The following is a 17,744-nucleotide window of genomic DNA, read 5'->3' as shown; positions in this document are numbered from 1 at the left end:
TGTCCTACCTCATCCTCTTCCGCCCTCTTCAGTGTTTCACCTGCGAATTTCACATACTGTGTCATCAGAGTAACCAGGGCCGTGTAACGTGTACGAAGGTCCATAAACTGAGGAGGCAAACAAACAAAAAAATACTCATACAAACTCAAAAGAAGGCCAATGTAAGAAAATATTATATTTCCTTAACTGTTTCCTCTCGTACCTCTTGTTGGATGACGTCAGAGGAACTCTGCATCTTCCTTCTCTTCACAGGAGACTTATGCTGAGAGTCAACCATGGCTCTATAAGTCATCAGCTGCAGTTCATAGTCCTTAAAGACAAATGAACATTATGAAGTTAAATAACTTTCTTTTACCATATACTTAATAGCCATTTTACTATTTTAGTGTCTATTTTATTGTTTGCTTTGGGGATGAAGTATCACTAATGGGCCACATTACCACAAAAGTACTATAATGGTACTATGGAAAAATTATGTTACTGCATGATTGTAATATTCACATACCACAGTCTACCATGGTACCATATATGTCATAATATTTCAAAGTGATCATTTTGTCTTACTTTCACTCCAACTGCATACTGCTCTGAATACTTCTGGCATTCCTCAATTTTGCTTTGTTTTTGCTCAATTTCTGCGACCAAAACCTAGAAACAAATCCAATGTTAGGATTTGATGCAAATAACTTATATAAATAAATGCAATTTAACTTTTTTCGTACTTTCTGCTGGTTAAGGAACTCGGCCAACGCCTTGCTGTCCTCGGGTTGATTCTCTTGGGCCTTGAGCTGCTTGGCTTCCATTTCTTTGCTCCATTCATCCAGGCTGTTGTACGTGTCTTTGTAGTACTTAAGTGATTTGCTGATGCCTTCCAGGTCCCGGAGCCTAAACACCACAAAAAATCAAATGCATCACACATTATGCAGGTAAATAAATGAGAAACACACTTATCGCTGCAGGACAGCATTAGCTGGGGGCAAATGAATCATCTTAATGACCTGTTTTCAATCTGAGAGTGGATGTTTTGCCATCGTTCTTTGAGCTGGTCGGCCTTCTCCTTGTGCCAATCCAAATCAAAGTCTCTCTCGTTGTGCGTTTTGAACATGCGCTCACTGACCACTCGTGCCTTCTGCAGCTCGTCTTCCAAGTCATGGAATACCTCGCGCCTTTCATCAATTTCAGACCTCCATTGCTAAAAATTACGAACAAAAGTGTTAAGTCGAAGATATTTTATGACTAAGCCATCATCGAGACAGCATTTTCAAAGTTACAATGAGATTTTGTTACCTTAAGAGTGCTCATGACACCATCAATAGATTTGATATTAGCATTGATTGTATCCTCCTCGCACAACTTAGCTTCATAAAGCTTTACCAGAGCTTCAGCACTCTGACTGTGTTTCACCACCAAACTCACTGTCTTCAGCCTGAGTGAAAAAGATGATCACATCAAGTCAGATAGAAATCATATAGCAGCAATTTCTAGCTGATTAAATATTTTAGTGCTGACCATAACAAGAAATAAAGACAAAATTTTCATTTAAAGATAAATTTACATTAGCCTGGTAATAGCAATCTGAAGTTTGGATAATGTTGGGAACTTTTTGCAAGGACAACAGAGAGCAGGAATTAGATCATGTGGAGAAAAGGGAATGACTAGGAAGTGCCAGAAGTCAGATTCAAACTCACAATACTTGCATGAGCGCCTCAGCACACTTTCTAAACACTAGGTCACGTCTCCAGCTAATTATTCGATAAACTCTCCTTAACTCTTTCAAACACACCTCATTCGAGGACAAAGTAAAGACTCACTTCTCCAGGTAGATGCAGCACATGGAGTAGACCTGGTTTGTGCTCTGAGTGAGGATGTTGAGCTCAGAGGAGAGCGTAGGGACGGATGGAGAGGCAGCTGCTTGCCTGAGGAAAACTTCACACTTCTCTCTCAGGGTCTCCAGGTCATCCTTCAACCTATCCAGCTCTACCTTCTTCTTCTGGATGAGTATGAGAAGAGAGGCCAGGCGTAACTGGTTTTGCTTCGGGATCCAGATTTTACATTAAACATGATGTGGTGATCCAACTTGGTACCAAAAATAGTTTTTTGTACTAAACTGTATTATATTATATTCATTCATTCATTCATTCATTCATTCTTATTTTTATTCAAAAAAAAAAAAAAAAAAAGGAGGAGAACATAAATGAAGCAGAGGATCAAACCTCTTGTTCGGTGATGCGCAGCACACACTCCTGCAGGTCATCTCTGTCTAGAGGAGTGCGGATTTTCCGGATCAGCTGTTCTTCGTGACCCTCCACCCGCATGCGGAAGTTACGCACCTCAGATATGAAGTGGTTGTACACAGACTCCTCATGTTCTTCTGTTGACCACCAGAGGGCAATACATTCAAGATGAGTACATCAATGAGACTCCATGTCCAAACAATAATCTGCAGTCTATACATTTGTTTGCCAGTTTCTTGGTGAAAATATACTGAAAATGTAGCTAGTGGCAACACAAATAAGCCTTGATGTGCATATAATTGTAATTAGTTTTTTTGACAATTAATCTTGCAGGCAATACTTCAGGACTCTATTATTAGATTACAGGCGGCAGATAGTGAACTCGTGAAATCTCACAACGAGAACAACATTTATTTGAGGAACAAAAACTAAATATATTTAAAGTGTACATAGTAATGAAATAATAGAATTAGGTGCATTACAAATGATCAATTGTCAAACTTCTAGATGAAATTTAAATGCATATCCACAAACACTTGCTCTCTAATTTCTCTAATGTTGATGAGGAGATCTGTGAATGGATAAAACATCATTCCTTATAGTATTAACTTTCTACTTAATAGGCTTAGGAGAACACGTGTTTCTTGAGCATGTGTGCTGTATTTCTGGTGGCGCCAGTCACTGCAAATTTGAATATAGTTAAACAATTCTCTGTTGCCTGATATGACCGCTGTCAGTGTTGGGGAAAGTTACTAAGTAATGCATTACAATATTGTGTTGATCCAAGAAAATGTAACTAATTGCATTAGTTACTTTTTATGGACTGTAAGGCATTGTGTTATTTTTGCATTACTTTTTGTTGCCTGGGATGGGCTTGCATTTGTTTTTCTATAACAAAACACACAAAAGTGTTTTTGGCAAGTGTAAAGGCCCATTCACACCAAAAGTGAGAGGCGTAGGTGAATAAACGGGAAGACAAAGTAACTTGCGTTACTTATTTGAAAAAGTATACTTAAAAATATATTTTGTTGTCAATTTAAAAGTAATGCCTTACTTTACTAGTTACTCAAAAAAGTAATCTGATTACATAACTTGCGTTACTTGTGTACAGTAACTCGCCTCTCTCTGCAGATTTGAGGAGTTCCTCGTAGTACTCCTTACAAGCCAGAACCTCCTTTTCCAGCTGGGCACAATCAGCCACTGTGAAAACCTCAGATTCATCGCTGTCCCTCAGGAAGTCCTCAAAGTGGGACTGCAGGCTGCTCAGCACCTGCTCGTGATCACCTGGCAATAGGGTCTTGATCTAGGGAGGGAAATTAACATTATACTATAAGCTCCACAGTTTCAACTTTCATCTCAGGGTATGCAAAAAGAAGATTCGTACCGAGGCTACAGTGCTTTTGCGGATGGTGCGGATGTCAGTCATCAGATAGTGCCAGGACACGACGCTCTTCATGTTAATATGAGAGTGATGCCACAGAGCCAGAACATTCTGATACAGCTGCTCGATCCTGGTGGAGTGAGAGAAGGAAAATCAAGCATACTATTATAAAATTGAAACCCTGCAGGCTCATGTTCATCTGCCTCCATTTTTGCAACACATCTCAACATCCAACCAACAACCAATGCATAGAAGCAAGTCCTAGCTCTACATTTAAAAAAACAACCAAAAAAAAAACAAAACAATAAAATAAAATCTCAGATTGTCTTCACCTGCTTGCCATTTCAGTGGCCTCCTTGTTGGGTGGAGGTACACTAAAGCAGACTGAAGGTACCATGGCCTCATTTCCAGATGGACTGATCACTTTCCACTTTGCCCTGTGAGAATTGCTCACTAGAACGCACTCATCTTCTTTGCTAATGGTGATCTGAGGAGAGAGGGGTCACAGAATGCATTATGGCAAACACTGCTGTAAACACACAGGCAACAGTTCCAGCGTGCTGAACGTACCTCTATCTGGCGGTAGTCACAGATGGCTTTGACCGATATGGAGGTCCTGATGGGGTTCTCTGGGTTGCGGGCCTTGAGCTGAACAACGGACTTTGCCCGTCCCACTAACCCACCCACTGTGCTGCTGTATTTCAGGAGCTGTTCTTTCTCATCCTGTGAAGAAACATCAGTCATGCAAATACATCTACACCTTAAAACATTCATGGATGAGAATCTTAAGAAACAGAAGTTGTACTTCATTTTTTTAGTCTTTAAGTCCCCAATGCTCCGAACCCGAATAATTGCATGAATTTATCGTGTGGTAGCAAACTAACCATGGACTCTTGAATGAGATCCTCCAGCCGATGTAAACTGCTGCTTCGGTCGCAGCTGTACTTTCTGTGGATGGCATCTTGGAGGCTCTTAAGGTAATCCAATGACTCTTTGGCATCGCTGAAAAACTGTACAGAGAGTAACAGCATACCTGTAAGTCTGACACGAGTCATAAAAATCAGTTCCGCTAAAAACAGCTGCGTAACTCACGTCAAAGTAGACAGCGTTCTCTTTCAGATGTTGCTCCACACAGTGACAGAGCTGCAGTATCCAGCTCCACTGAGTCTGCATGGCTGCTCTGTATGCCTGAGTAGTGCACAGATGGAAACATACAGTTAGATTAAACAGCAAATTTTTATTTTATTTTATTTTACTATTTTATCTTCCTTTCTCCCATGGAACAAAAATGGAGAAGTTGCTTTTGCGTATTTTAATATGATGATGACAAGTTTAAATGGATGAGAATTAGGGTAAGATTATTAGTAAACTAAAGTTCAGAACTTCAGAAGATTTAGAAAGCAATGAATAAGATGATTGCCCAACCCTACCTACTTTCCTAATACATTTATGAAACATTTTCATTGTATGGAAATGAGGAAATGAACAGCTTGAACATTCTGCTAAACTTCTCCATTTGTGTTTTACTTAAGAAAAAAAAAAAGCATACAAGTTTGGAGCAACGTTAATGATGATAGAATGCTTAGCTGCATTATTTCTTAAATTCTAGTTTCATGACCTTTTGTTTTATTCAAGAAAATGATGGTGTTTTCAAGTTTGGAGTCTAATGTATTAATGTTATTCCAGGCTGTACCTCGATGGTCAATCTGGCAGGATGGTTCTCCAGTAGGAGGCTCTCTGCCTTCTCCTGTACTGACTTGATCACCTCCTCCTTGTCATCCAGTTCTCTCATGAGATCCTGTGGAAAGACGTGGGCATATGAAGACGCTCCAGGCACAGATATCTAGCTTCCTTTCAAAAACCTGAACCTCAACATGCAAAGGCAAGTGAAGGCAATGCGAGACTCTTGTGATGAACACAAAATCTTGATCATGACGGATGTTGACGGTGCCATTACCTCTCCAACAGAAGAGGATGTGTTTAAGTTCATTTCTAGTGGCTCTTGTGGATTCACTATAATTACCGTATGGGTGGATATTCATATTGCTAGAATGAAGCCTTAAAGCAAAACACTATTTATCACAGCTAACCCATCTGATGACCAACTAGAGCTGAGTGATAAATCCATCTCAATATTTCTCACAGTTTTGGCCACACACACATATATATATATATATTATATATAATTATATAATTTATATAGCACATTTCATACACGTAATTCAGGTAATTCAAACTGCTTTACATAAAAGGAATAAAATAAACATTAAATAATCACAATAGATGCACAAGTAATAAAAATAAATAAATCACTGGGTTATCTGCAATGTTCCAAAAAAGAAAAAAATCAATATAAGATAAACATGAATAAATCACTAGCTCTTTTAGACCGAGCACAACATTGGTTTGATGTGGCTGAATGGACTTACTGCATGATAATCCCTCTTCCTTGAAATGTTACTGTTTCGATCACTCCAGTCGAAAGCCACTTCCTCTTCCTCCTTCTCATTGAGCCAGATCAGCTCCTGAGTGGCGCGGGACACAAAATCATGCAGGCTGTCCAGGTGTTTCTGCCTCTCACTAGAGCATTTCTGAAAACACAAGAGAACAAGAAACTGAGATGCACAGTTCTTACTGAATGTGAGGTTTAAAGCAGATCTCTACAAAGCTCCTTTACCAGCAGCCTCCCGTACTGGCTTTCTAACTTATTCAGCTTCTCAGAGTAGCTCTGCTTCAATGGCTGGGTCATCTGAATCTGTGGGAGTGACACGGGGAAGTCAGACACGTTTTAAGACAATTATTTGTTGGAATACATGTCATTTAAAGGAACAAATTTTGAGTTTTGATTGCTCACAGATTTTCAGCAAATAACAACTTCGATTTAGCCTCAAATTTTGGATTTTTAAGTTGTGTATAAACAAAACTGTATTTAGCACTCTAAACATATTCTGGGTTTATAATGATATTTTTTTATTTATTTAAAAATATGTAATGATGTGTATTACCTCACTCATTTTGGCTTCTTTAATGCTCATCTGGAATTCTTCGATGGCTTTATGAAAATCTTTATGATTCCCTAAATTTAATTCAACACTTGGCAGATCAGATCCCCATTCTGCTTGATCAAGCTGAACCTTTCAGAGACAAAAAGATCAGGGTAAAAAGCATCAGATAACATCGCCTCAAAAAAAAAAAAAAAACTTGAATTAAATGTTACATTTATTTGTCTGACTCTATTGAAAAATAGGTTACTTTCTTTTTTTATTTTAAGCATAAACCTGCATCATCACTCAAACCATCACATATTTTTAATAATTAAAATAATGTAGACAACAAGATTGTTTGTTCACAATGAACAAAAATACTAATAAAGAATGAATTTTGCAGTGCTAGTTGCAGAATGAAGGATTAAAATAATCTGAAGTCTTAAACATACCTGCATTTCCTCCACCCAGTTAAGCAGATCCTGCACAAACTTCACATTAACCTCATCCTCAGTCAAGTTCGGATCCAGGAATGAGGATTTGAGCATGGGCTTGCGGATCTGCGTGTGTTTGAGCTGCTGAAGGACCCCGGGCTCCATGCCTCCTCCTCCTCCTCCTCCTCCTCCGCCTCTGCCGCTGAGGTAAGTCTGGACCGAGGCAGGCTGCATGCTGGGCGTCATGGCAGGACTCATCGCAGGGCTGCTGCCCGCTGTGACCAGGCCTCCGTGAGTGAGCGCAGGAGACAGTCCGGCACTGAAGTTTTGGGAAAAGTTTGAGTTCAAACTCTGCGTGATGCCAGAGATCATCATCTTGGTCTGTTCTGAGGTCAGCGTGCGTCCTTTGCTGTAAACGGCTGAACACTCTGTTCTCAAAGCCAGCAGATCGTCACGGAGCTTAGATACCCTGAGGACCAAAGAGATCGAGGAGTTTTTAGCGTTCAAAAACAGTGAAGATAAACTATTTCTATTGCTCATTTTGAGAATGCCTCAATGATTTTTTTCTCTTTAATAATGAAGTTCAGTCAATGACTGTCTGACCTTTGAACGAGTTGATCAGCCAAGTAGAATTTCCCGTCCAGTAAAAGCTGAATATCCACCACTTGCTGCCTCAATAAATTCTCACACTCCAGAAGGTAACCAGCGATTTCTGCTTCATTCTGAAACTGGATTCCTGATTCCAACCTTTTTGCATCCTAGAGGATATATTAATTTTCATTAATATTTTCAGTGTTTCAAAAAAAAAACATTTGCAGCTTCAAAACTTCAAAAAGAATTGTATATTGTATAAAACGATATTGTATTGTTTTCCAGTAAAATATCTAAACATCCATATATATATATATATATATATATATATATATATATATATATATATATATATGTGTGTGTGTGTGTGTGTGCGTGTGTGTACGTGTGTGTACTTGTTTATGCTACATTGTGGGAACCAAATGTTGCCAACAAGGATAGTAAAACCTGATATTTTTACATTGTGGGAAAAAGGGGGAAAAAATATTAAAAACAATAAATTATGTTTATCTGTAAGTGTAACAATGCAAACAGGTTTTCTGTAAGGGGTAGGTTTAGGGTTGAGTTAGGGGATAGAAAATATCGTTTGGTCGGTATAAAAGTAATATAAGTCTATGGAAAGTCCCCACAATTCACAGAAACAAATGTGTGTGTGTGTGTATATACATATGCAAATTTTCTGATAAGACCTTTACATGGTATGCAGTTTTACTTATCAAATAAATAAAATTTCTGATAATTAAAATGAAATCTTATGGAAATTAAGACAAAATATTGGTAAGGAACTCACCGACTGCAGAGCTGTCCGTGCTAATGCTAATTTGTCCTCTCCGGCCACACAGTCTCGCTGAACTCTGTTTGCAATCTGCTGCAGCATCTCAAGTCTACGAAAACAAAAGACAGGTACAATCAAACATCAGGACACGTTTCATACAGAATTTTGCAGAGGAAAGCACAACCTCCCTGAAGCGTGTTTGGCTCCCTCACCTGGGTCCATACACAGAGTAGTTATTGAAATAAAGCGGTGTGCTGGACAGAGGCTCGAGTGCTCCAGAGAGCAGGTTTTCAGCCGAGCCCAGGCTGGTCAGAGTGCTGTCACTCACTGATGAGGTGCTACTGCAGTACACCAGGTTGCTGTTCATCATAACAGACTAACGTTTACCACCCCTCCATCAGCAGCAGAGAGCCCAGCGGCCATCTACAATCCAGGATCCACGCACACAGCCCTTCTGACCGCACCTGCTTCCAGCCGCTGCTATTTATAGGCTCGCAGCGGTGGCAGAAAAGCCAGCCCACAGCAGCACCAGCCCCAGGTAAAACACTGAGCGTTGCTTTTCATGTGAGACAGATGATCCAGCACAGGTTCAGACAGTTAGGCTGAGAGACGGGGGTGTGTCACACCACACAACAGATTCCTCTCCCTCCTTAACAGCCATTTCACCGTTTCACCATTTCACAGCATTGATGGTAGCAATAGCCAACAATACATTGCATGGGTCAAAATTATAGATTTTTCTTTTATGCCAAAAATCATTAAGTAAAGATCATGTTCCATGAAGATATTTTTTACATTTCCTGCCGTAAATATATAAAAACTTAATTTTTGATTAGTAATATGCATTGCTAAGAACTTCATTTGGACAACTTTAAAGGCAACTTTGATTTTTTGGCACCCTCAGATTCCAGATTTTCAAATAGTTGTATCTCGGCCAAATATTGTCCTGTCCTAACAAAAAATTTACCCTTATGACTGGTTTTGTGGTCCAGGATCACATATAATCATGTGTACATAAAACTGCTAATCAATATCAAAAGCATGAGTGATTTCCATATATTTCCAGGTAATTTCCAACACCGTGTTTTCACCTAAACATTATGAGTAACACAACTGCGAACTGCACAGGTGTGACAGTCATTTCTGTGCAGGAAACAAAACTAATCTCTCCTGGCAATATAACAAAAATATTATATATCAATCTTTTTCAAATATATATCTTTGACATATATTTGAAATGCATAGAAGGGTAATTTTAACCCTAAATAGTTACCTACATACATTTTTACTAAGACACTGAAGGAGAAATGTGTGAACAAGCGTCATCAAACAGAGCTCATGAACATAATGGCCCCAATTCATGAAGCATGTACAGAACTAATTTCAGTGTAAATTGTACATTCAAAACAGTCATTTCAATACATTATTTGACAGTTTACATAAGAATGGATTTATAAATCTTTGACACAATAGTTGAGTCCAATGACTGTTTTTAGATTTACAGAACACTTCCTCATATCCAACTGATCAGATATCAGATATATTGAGCAGATATCCCACCACCAAACTCGCACCATTAGTTGCACCCCATTGGTTGCTATATTGAATTGGTCGGGATGCTCAAACAAACAAAGCAGTGTTTTGACAGCAGTGCAGTGTTTACACTTTTCAGGAGAATGGCATATAGCAAGCTGCTCCATAGAGTAAGCCATCAATAGCATTCATGTTCATCTCAATGGCAGTTGCTTGGCTGGTGCAGGACTGACCAGATTTGTTGTTTTTTTAAGCTAATTTCACTCTTTCAAGAACCCTCCAAAAATAAGAACCTCTTTTAAGAACTCTGCACTGATTAAACACCTACTAAACTAAAAAAATAAATATTGGTATTATAAATATTGCTTGAGGAATATACAGCAAATTTTGCAATTGCAGTCAAAGGAGAAACAAAATACCAGCAGGAGCTAACTGGAACATGCTAACATGGCAAATTTGATTCCTTATATCCTTATATTCCTTATATGTGACCCTGGATCACAAAACCAGTCATAAGGGTCCATTTTTTTAAATTGAGATTTATACATCATCTGAAAGCTTTCCATTAATGTATTGTTTGTTAGGATAGGACAATATTTGGCCGAGATACATCTGGAATCTGAGGTTACAAAAAAAAAAAAAATCCAAATACTGAGAAAATCGCCTTTAAAGTTGATTCAACTTTAAAGTTGAATCGCCTTAGCAATTCAAATTACTAATCAAAAATTAAGTTTTGATATATTTACAGTAGGAAATTTACAAAATATCTTCATGGAACATGATCTTTACTTAATATCCTAATGATTTTTTGCATAAAAGAAAAATGGATAATTTTGTCCCATACAATGTATTGTTGTCAATTGCTACAAATATACCTGTGCTACTTATGACTGGTTTTGTGCTCCAAGGTCACATATAATGTGTCACTGAACATTTGGCTGAGATATGCAGAAGTACTTTAGTGGACATTTTTAAGTGAAAACACCTTTAATTAAATCACTGCCATGGACAGTTTGAACTTCTTTATGAAAATGATTCAAACTTTCATTTTTGCAACTGAATTTTAAAAACACCTCAAACACCATAACGCACTCATGCTCTTATTTCTTAATGCCACAAGTGACAACACAATTAATGATTGTAAAACTAATCTATGGACTTTCTAAAGACTTGAGGAAGCTTAACAGCTCAATAAAAACCTCATTAATAGAGTTTAGCTTCAACCCTAATTAAAACACACCTGATCCAGCTAATCAAGTCAGACATATAAGTAGGGCTGGGCGATTTGACCGAAAATCTGTATGTATGCAAATAGAACACTGCTGATTAAGAGAAAGAGCATGGCACAATCTCATTGATCTGGTCCTGTCACTCTATATGCATACACTCTAGGTTCTCACTGGCCGTTCACACAGAACACGTCTTTGTGTCTAAAACTGCGAGACGCAGCGCTCAAGAATGCTACTGTAAACAAACGCTTGCCCCGCCTCCCGGGTCTTCTGATTTGTCCACTGTTTTGGAACTGACAATGATGAGCAGCGCTGCGTGTATCTTTTAAATCTTTTAACGCACCACTCACGTGTGAGACGCAGCAAAACATGCGAGCGCAACGGTCACACATCCGTCTAGCGCAGACGTGGTAGTATGTTTTTAATGGGAATGTATCGATCGTCCAGCCCTACATATGACATATTAAAAAATCACTTTAAAATCAGATCAACCTCACAAGAGTTCAGTTGACCCTTATAAATTACAAACATACCTTTCTAAAAAATATTCTAGTTCTAAAAACCTCAAAATTAAAAATGTTGTATTGTTGCTAGTTTGATATGATACCAATATATATATATATATATATATATATATATATATATACAGGTGCTGGTCATATAATTAGAATATCATCAAAAAGTTGATATATTTGACTAATTCCATTCAAAAAGTGAAACTTGTATATTATATTCATTCATTACACACAGACTGATATATTTCAAATGTTTATTTCTTTTAATTTTGATGATTAGAGCTTACAGCTCATGAAAGTCAAAAATCAGTATCTCAAAATATTAGAATATTTACATTTGAGTTTTAATAAATGACTATCCCTACAGTATAAATTCTGGGTATCTCTTGTTCTTTGAAACCACAATAATGGAGAAGACTGCTGACTTGGCAATGATCCAGAAGACGAATATTGACACCCTCCACAAAGAGGGTAAGTCACAGAAGGTCATTACTGAAAGGTGTGGCTGTTTACAGAGTGCTGTATCAAAGCATATTAAATGCAAAGTTGACTGGAAGGAAGAATTTGGGTAGGAAAAGGTGCACAAGCAACAGGGATGACCGCAAGCTTGAGAATACAGTCAAGCAAAGCCGATTCAAACACTTGGGAGAGCTTCACAAGGAGAGAACTGAAGCTGGAGTCAGTGCATCAAGAGTCACCACGCTCAGGCGTCTTCAGGAAAAGGGCTACCAAGCCACTTCTGAACCAGAGACAACGTCAGAAGCATCTTACCTGGGCTGTGGAGAAAAGAACTGGACTGTTGCTCAGTGGTCCAAAGTCCTCTTTTCAGATGAAAGTAAATTTTACATTTCATTTGGAAATCAAGGTCCCAGAGTCTGAAGGAAGAGAGGCACAGAATCCATGTTGCTTGAAGTCCAGTGTGAAGTTTCCACAGTCAGTGATGATTTGGGCTGCCATGTCATCTGCTGGTGTTGGTCCACTGTGTTTTCTGATGTCCACAGTCAACGCAGCCATCTACCAGGAAATTTTAGAGCACTTCATGCTTCCTTCTGTTGACAAGCTTTATGGAGATGCTGATTTCATTTTCCAGCAGGACTTGGCACCTGCCCACACTGCCAAAGGTACCAAAAGCTGGTTCAATGACCATAGTGTTACTGTGCTTGATTGGCCAGCAAACTCGCCTGACCTGAACCCCATAGAGAATCTGTGGGTATTGTCAAGAGGAAGATGAGAGACACCAGACCCAACAATGCAGATGAGCTGAAGGCCACTATCAGAGCAACCTGGGCTCTCATAACACCTGAGCAGTGCCACAGACTGATCGACTCCATGCCACGCCGCATTGCTGCAGTAATTCAGGCAAAAGGAGCCTCAACTAAGTATTGAGTGCTGTACATGCTCATACTTTTCATTTTCATACTTTTCAGTTGGCCAAGATTTCTAAAAATCCTTTCTTTGTATTGGTCTTAAGTAATATTCTAATATTTTGAGATACTGATTTTTGACTTTCATGAGCTGTAAGCTCTAATCATCAAAATTAAAAGAAATAAACATTTGAAATATATCAGTCTGTGTGTAATGAATGAATATAATATACAAGTTTCACTTTTTGAATGGAATTAGTGAAATAAATGAACTTTTTGATGATATTCTAATTATATGACCAGCACCTGTATATATATAAATAAATGTAAATGTCAAAAATGTCAACTGAATTCCTCAATGGAATGCATGTAATCCACACCCATATTCTTTCATTAAGAAATAGCGATGGAGAGATAGCGTGTGTAAATCATCTCATACCTGTCCACTTCAGGCCTCAGGCTCTTCTCTCTCTCCAGCATGGCCACGATCAGCTTGCCCCATTCCTTCTCCACGTCATTAGGATGGTACCCTTGAGGGAGCTGGATGCGACCAAACTCTATCCACACCTAGATCCCAACATACAGCAGAGTTAAGACACCCCTACATGTGTCAAGTACATGTAAAAACATATGAATGATAAAAAAAAGAAACGAAAGATACAAACCTCTAGCATTTTGTAGAGATGCTTGATTTTGGCCTTTTCATTTTCTTTTGGTGGTATCTCATTCTCTTTAAACTGTAGATACTGTGTATAAAGTGCCTGTAAAGTTAAAAAGGGTTAGTTCTGACAAAAAAGAGATTTCTATCCATCAGACAGAGAAAAAGACAACATAGCCAGTCGAGTTATGAGCGCAGAACACCTGTACGCTGTGCTTCTGCTCAAGGAGAAAGATGGAGCTGCTCTTCAGGTCTTTAAAGAGGCTTTAGTAGTTTTTACAAGTGGGACGCTACCTATTTGCCATGGAAATCCTCTGAGCCAGTACCGCTAATCTGCCTCAGGCTACAATAGACTAAGCAATGCTTAATGTTCGGGATTATCAGAGAGTCTCAGCAGCTGCTGATCGCTGAAAAAGCACATCTGTAAATGTCTGATATTTGACAAATTATTATTTAAGATATATCTGCCCTTTCATAAATCAAAATGTAAAACTGGTTCACCTCAATGTCTTATTATATTATATTATCTTACTTCCAAATAATAAAAAAAGAACATAATGTTTTGCATAAATAAATATATGGTCTGGTTTATGGATTTCTTTTTTATGTTTAAAAAAATGTATGTTTACATACACGTTCAATTTACATTATTTACATAATTTCATGAAAGAAAATAAAAATGAACTAGCCATTCAGGAGACCCACCGAGTAGACAGTTTTAAAAATATGTACTTACATTCTTAACAGCAATATGAAAGTGTGAGGCATCTCACCTTAAGTTCCACAGGATTGCTGGGGAAATTTCTGTCTGCCATAACAGTCACATTGTGTTTGATCCACTGGCTGAGGTACTTCACCATGTTCTGGTATTCAACCCATTTAATGTCCACATCCTGTTTCAGGAACAACACCAATCAACTTGTGTTTAAAATCTATACATTTCACTTTAATTCTAAGAAAAATGTAAACACAATATGGGATAAATTTACAGGACGTGTCACTTCTTGGCTTTCTAAAAGTATTTCCTTCATACCGTATTCATTTGTTAATTTATTCAAGAATTGCAAGCATGTTGGATTCAAGGTCAGTGTGTCTTAAATGGAAACCAGCATATACAGTGAGGAAAATAAGTATTTGAACACCCTGCTATTTTGCAAGTTCTCCCACTTAGAAATCATGGAGGGGTCTGAAATTGTCATCGTAGGTGCATGTCCACTGTGATAGACATAATCTAAAAAAAAAAAATCCAGAAATCACAATGTATGATTTTTTAACTATTTATTTGTATGATACAGCTGCAAATAAATAGTAAAAAAAATCATACATTGTGATTTCTGGATTTTTTTTTTAGATTATGTCTCTCACAGTGGACATGCACCTACAATGACAATTTCAGACCCCTCCATGATTTCTAAGTGGGAGAACTTGCAAAATAGCAGGGTGTTCAAATACTTATTTTCCTCACTGTACACTTCATACTCTTCCTCAAGCAGAATCATCCAATGTTCTGGGAATGACTCCAAAGAATCAACAGATTCCTTAGGAGCTTCCAACTTCACTTCATTTCCTGCATAACAAGCCTCCAACTCTTCCAAGAAACATGGAATGCTTATGTAATGTGAAAATTTAGACACAACGTTTATTTGCATAGACCAAGCAAATTCACCAGCCCACCGAGCTAAAGCCTGACTACAGCAAGTCCGGTAGCTAATATCATCCTTGAGATGTTTATGTACTATCAGCCTGAGTATCCTCAGAGAAGAGTAATGGCTGAAATCAGAGTATTTTTGTGTTTCAGTCACAGACAGGTGAAAGAGACAGAGGAAAATAACTCGACATGCTTTACTAGAGCTTACATTTAACACAGATCCCTTTAATTGATTTTCAGTGCAACACTTGTGAAAAAGAAGTGTGCTTAATTGTATTACATATGCATTTGTAGTGTACTTAAATATAATATAGTACTAATAAAATGCCACTTGAGTGAACTTAAAGAGAGTACAATTTCAGAAAGTGCACTTTGTTTTTTGACCTCAAAATGTCAAATTGAGGTTTAAAGTACATTGATTTTTTTTTTGTTGTGTTAAAGTACACTTATTTTAATGTTTTGACTAACATGCTAAAGCATGTGTAAAGCACTTTTATTATCATTTTAATATTATAATTATAACAGTAAGTGTGTTATTCGATATTACATTTTAAATGTACTAAATTGTACCTTCATTACAAATTACAAATGTCTTTAAATAAATGACAAATTTCAGAATAAAGATGCCATAGTATATTTTAGTTTATCAATATATATTTTTTTACCATTGTCATGCTTGCCAGGCCATTTGGCAGTAATTATGAAAGTACATATAAAGTTGTACAGATGCATGGTTACAAAAATAACTCTGAAGTTCAGTTAATTGCATTTAATATTAGTTTAAACTAAGTCTGAAAACATTACATTAAGTTTGCACTTCAGTATATTCTGTTAAAGTATTTTTTCGGTAACCATACTCTTTTCAAAACTATGCTAAAGAGTACTTCTTTTTCACAGGGTTAGTGACATTATAGCTACATGTGATTGTACTTACATTTGCACTGATGCCCTCCATACCATCTGGTACTTTCGGGAAGACGTCGTATAACGTTGATACATAAGTAATAACAGACTTCTCATCGGGAGACGACACGTCCACATCTGCTCGAATGGACAAGCATTTGATTAGTTAGAATGCAAAATTATAAAACATTGAACAGTTTTGCAACAAATAACCTTTCCTCCAGGAAAAATCCATCACAGACAGTTTACAGTTTTATTAAGTGTTGAATTCACTGTTTAGTCTGCTGAGGATAGTGTTGGGCATTGAATACTATTCTTAGATCCCAGTGTTGTTTTACAAATGACCATGAAATACTGTGAAACTGCAGGGCGAAATATCTGACATTCAGACCTCAGCTCTGGTGACTGAATCAGTTGTGCTGCACCACAAAACAACACGTCAAAGCTGAATCAATGACGGGTCACTTCAGACATTTAGTAGAGTCGTGTTAAGAAGCAGCTCATTCTCACTCTGAGACAACAATCGCATCTCAAGAGTCTCGCACATCACCAAAAGAAACAAAGATACTCTATGGTGTCATTTTTGTGAAATGGTTGGTAACCTAATTGTGTTTAATGAGAAAACGGTGGCATAATGATGATGAATTTGTTTTCTAATGATATTTGAAACAAAGTAGAGCAGAGGTGAAAAAGAAGAGGATTTCTAAAGTAAAGAAGAGTATGGGCAGCTGAGGTCCCTGTTGAAAAATCCAGCATATGCTGGTTAGGTATGTTTTGAAGCATGGCTGCTGGTTTAAGCTGGTCCTTAGCTGGTCATGTGCTGGTCATGAGCTGGTTTAAGCTGGTCCTTAGCTGGTTCTAAGCTGGTCCTTAGTTGGTCATGAGCTGGTTCTAAGATGGTCCTAAGCAACTAGGCTTAAACCAGCTTAAACCAGCTCATAACCAGCACATGACCAGCTCAGGACCAACTCAAACTAGCAGCCATGCTTCAGAACATACGTAACCAGCATATGCTGGATTTTTCAACAGGGTTAGCCAATCAATGAATGCAGGATGAATGGCAGATTATGTTGCCACTTTAAAAAATAAATAAATAAATAACTAATAAAATAAATAACTGATAAATATTTTTTAAATGCAGTTTACACATGTGCCACCAATAAACTTTGTTTGTGACAGTATACTAATACCTAATGACGTAACATGCATGAGGACATGAGTCTGGCGCTGAAACTCACCCTCTGGGTCCAGCAGTCGGGCCACACCAAGCTGCTCGGCCACACCAAACGCTTGCTCTAGGTTGGATCTGCTACTTTGTGTTGATACTCTGCTCATATCGACCAGGTCGGGCCTGAATTAAGACAGAACCATGACAATACAATCTTATTCCACAGTCTCTGCATGTCTGATATCTTTCAGTGTCAGATATGTTTTTATATTACACACCGAGATCTTGCTTTAATCAAAAAGTATTTGATTGATGATGACAGACATT

At 37.9% G+C, this 17,744-nt stretch overlaps 1 protein-coding gene across 1 annotated transcript in view; it reads right to left on the bottom strand.

Annotated features, from left to right (window-relative positions):
* The window catches only part of dst (dystonin), a 168,406-nt gene that overhangs the window by 80,270 nt on the left and 70,392 nt on the right, over positions 1 to 17,744 (bottom strand). The window contains 26 exon segments of the mRNA XM_058795815.1: positions 9 to 107; positions 203 to 310; positions 565 to 648; positions 723 to 885; positions 999 to 1,192; positions 1,288 to 1,426; positions 1,812 to 1,990; positions 2,214 to 2,371; positions 3,354 to 3,537; positions 3,619 to 3,745; positions 3,948 to 4,102; positions 4,186 to 4,338; positions 4,500 to 4,625; positions 4,708 to 4,803; positions 5,309 to 5,413; positions 6,045 to 6,206; positions 6,293 to 6,370; positions 6,621 to 6,749; positions 7,052 to 7,502; positions 7,637 to 7,791; positions 8,415 to 8,508; positions 13,480 to 13,607; positions 13,706 to 13,801; positions 14,472 to 14,591; positions 16,281 to 16,387; positions 17,488 to 17,600. Coding sequence (XP_058651798.1) covers positions 9 to 107; positions 203 to 310; positions 565 to 648; positions 723 to 885; positions 999 to 1,192; positions 1,288 to 1,426; positions 1,812 to 1,990; positions 2,214 to 2,371; positions 3,354 to 3,537; positions 3,619 to 3,745; positions 3,948 to 4,102; positions 4,186 to 4,338; positions 4,500 to 4,625; positions 4,708 to 4,803; positions 5,309 to 5,413; positions 6,045 to 6,206; positions 6,293 to 6,370; positions 6,621 to 6,749; positions 7,052 to 7,502; positions 7,637 to 7,791; positions 8,415 to 8,508; positions 13,480 to 13,607; positions 13,706 to 13,801; positions 14,472 to 14,591; positions 16,281 to 16,387; positions 17,488 to 17,600 — 3,703 coding nt within the window.

The sequence above is a fragment of the Onychostoma macrolepis genome, chromosome 13, assembly GCF_012432095.1.
Source record: "Onychostoma macrolepis isolate SWU-2019 chromosome 13, ASM1243209v1, whole genome shotgun sequence".
Lineage (NCBI taxonomy): Eukaryota > Metazoa > Chordata > Actinopteri > Cypriniformes > Cyprinidae > Onychostoma > Onychostoma macrolepis.
This window is presented reverse-complemented; position numbering and strand designations above follow the sequence as displayed.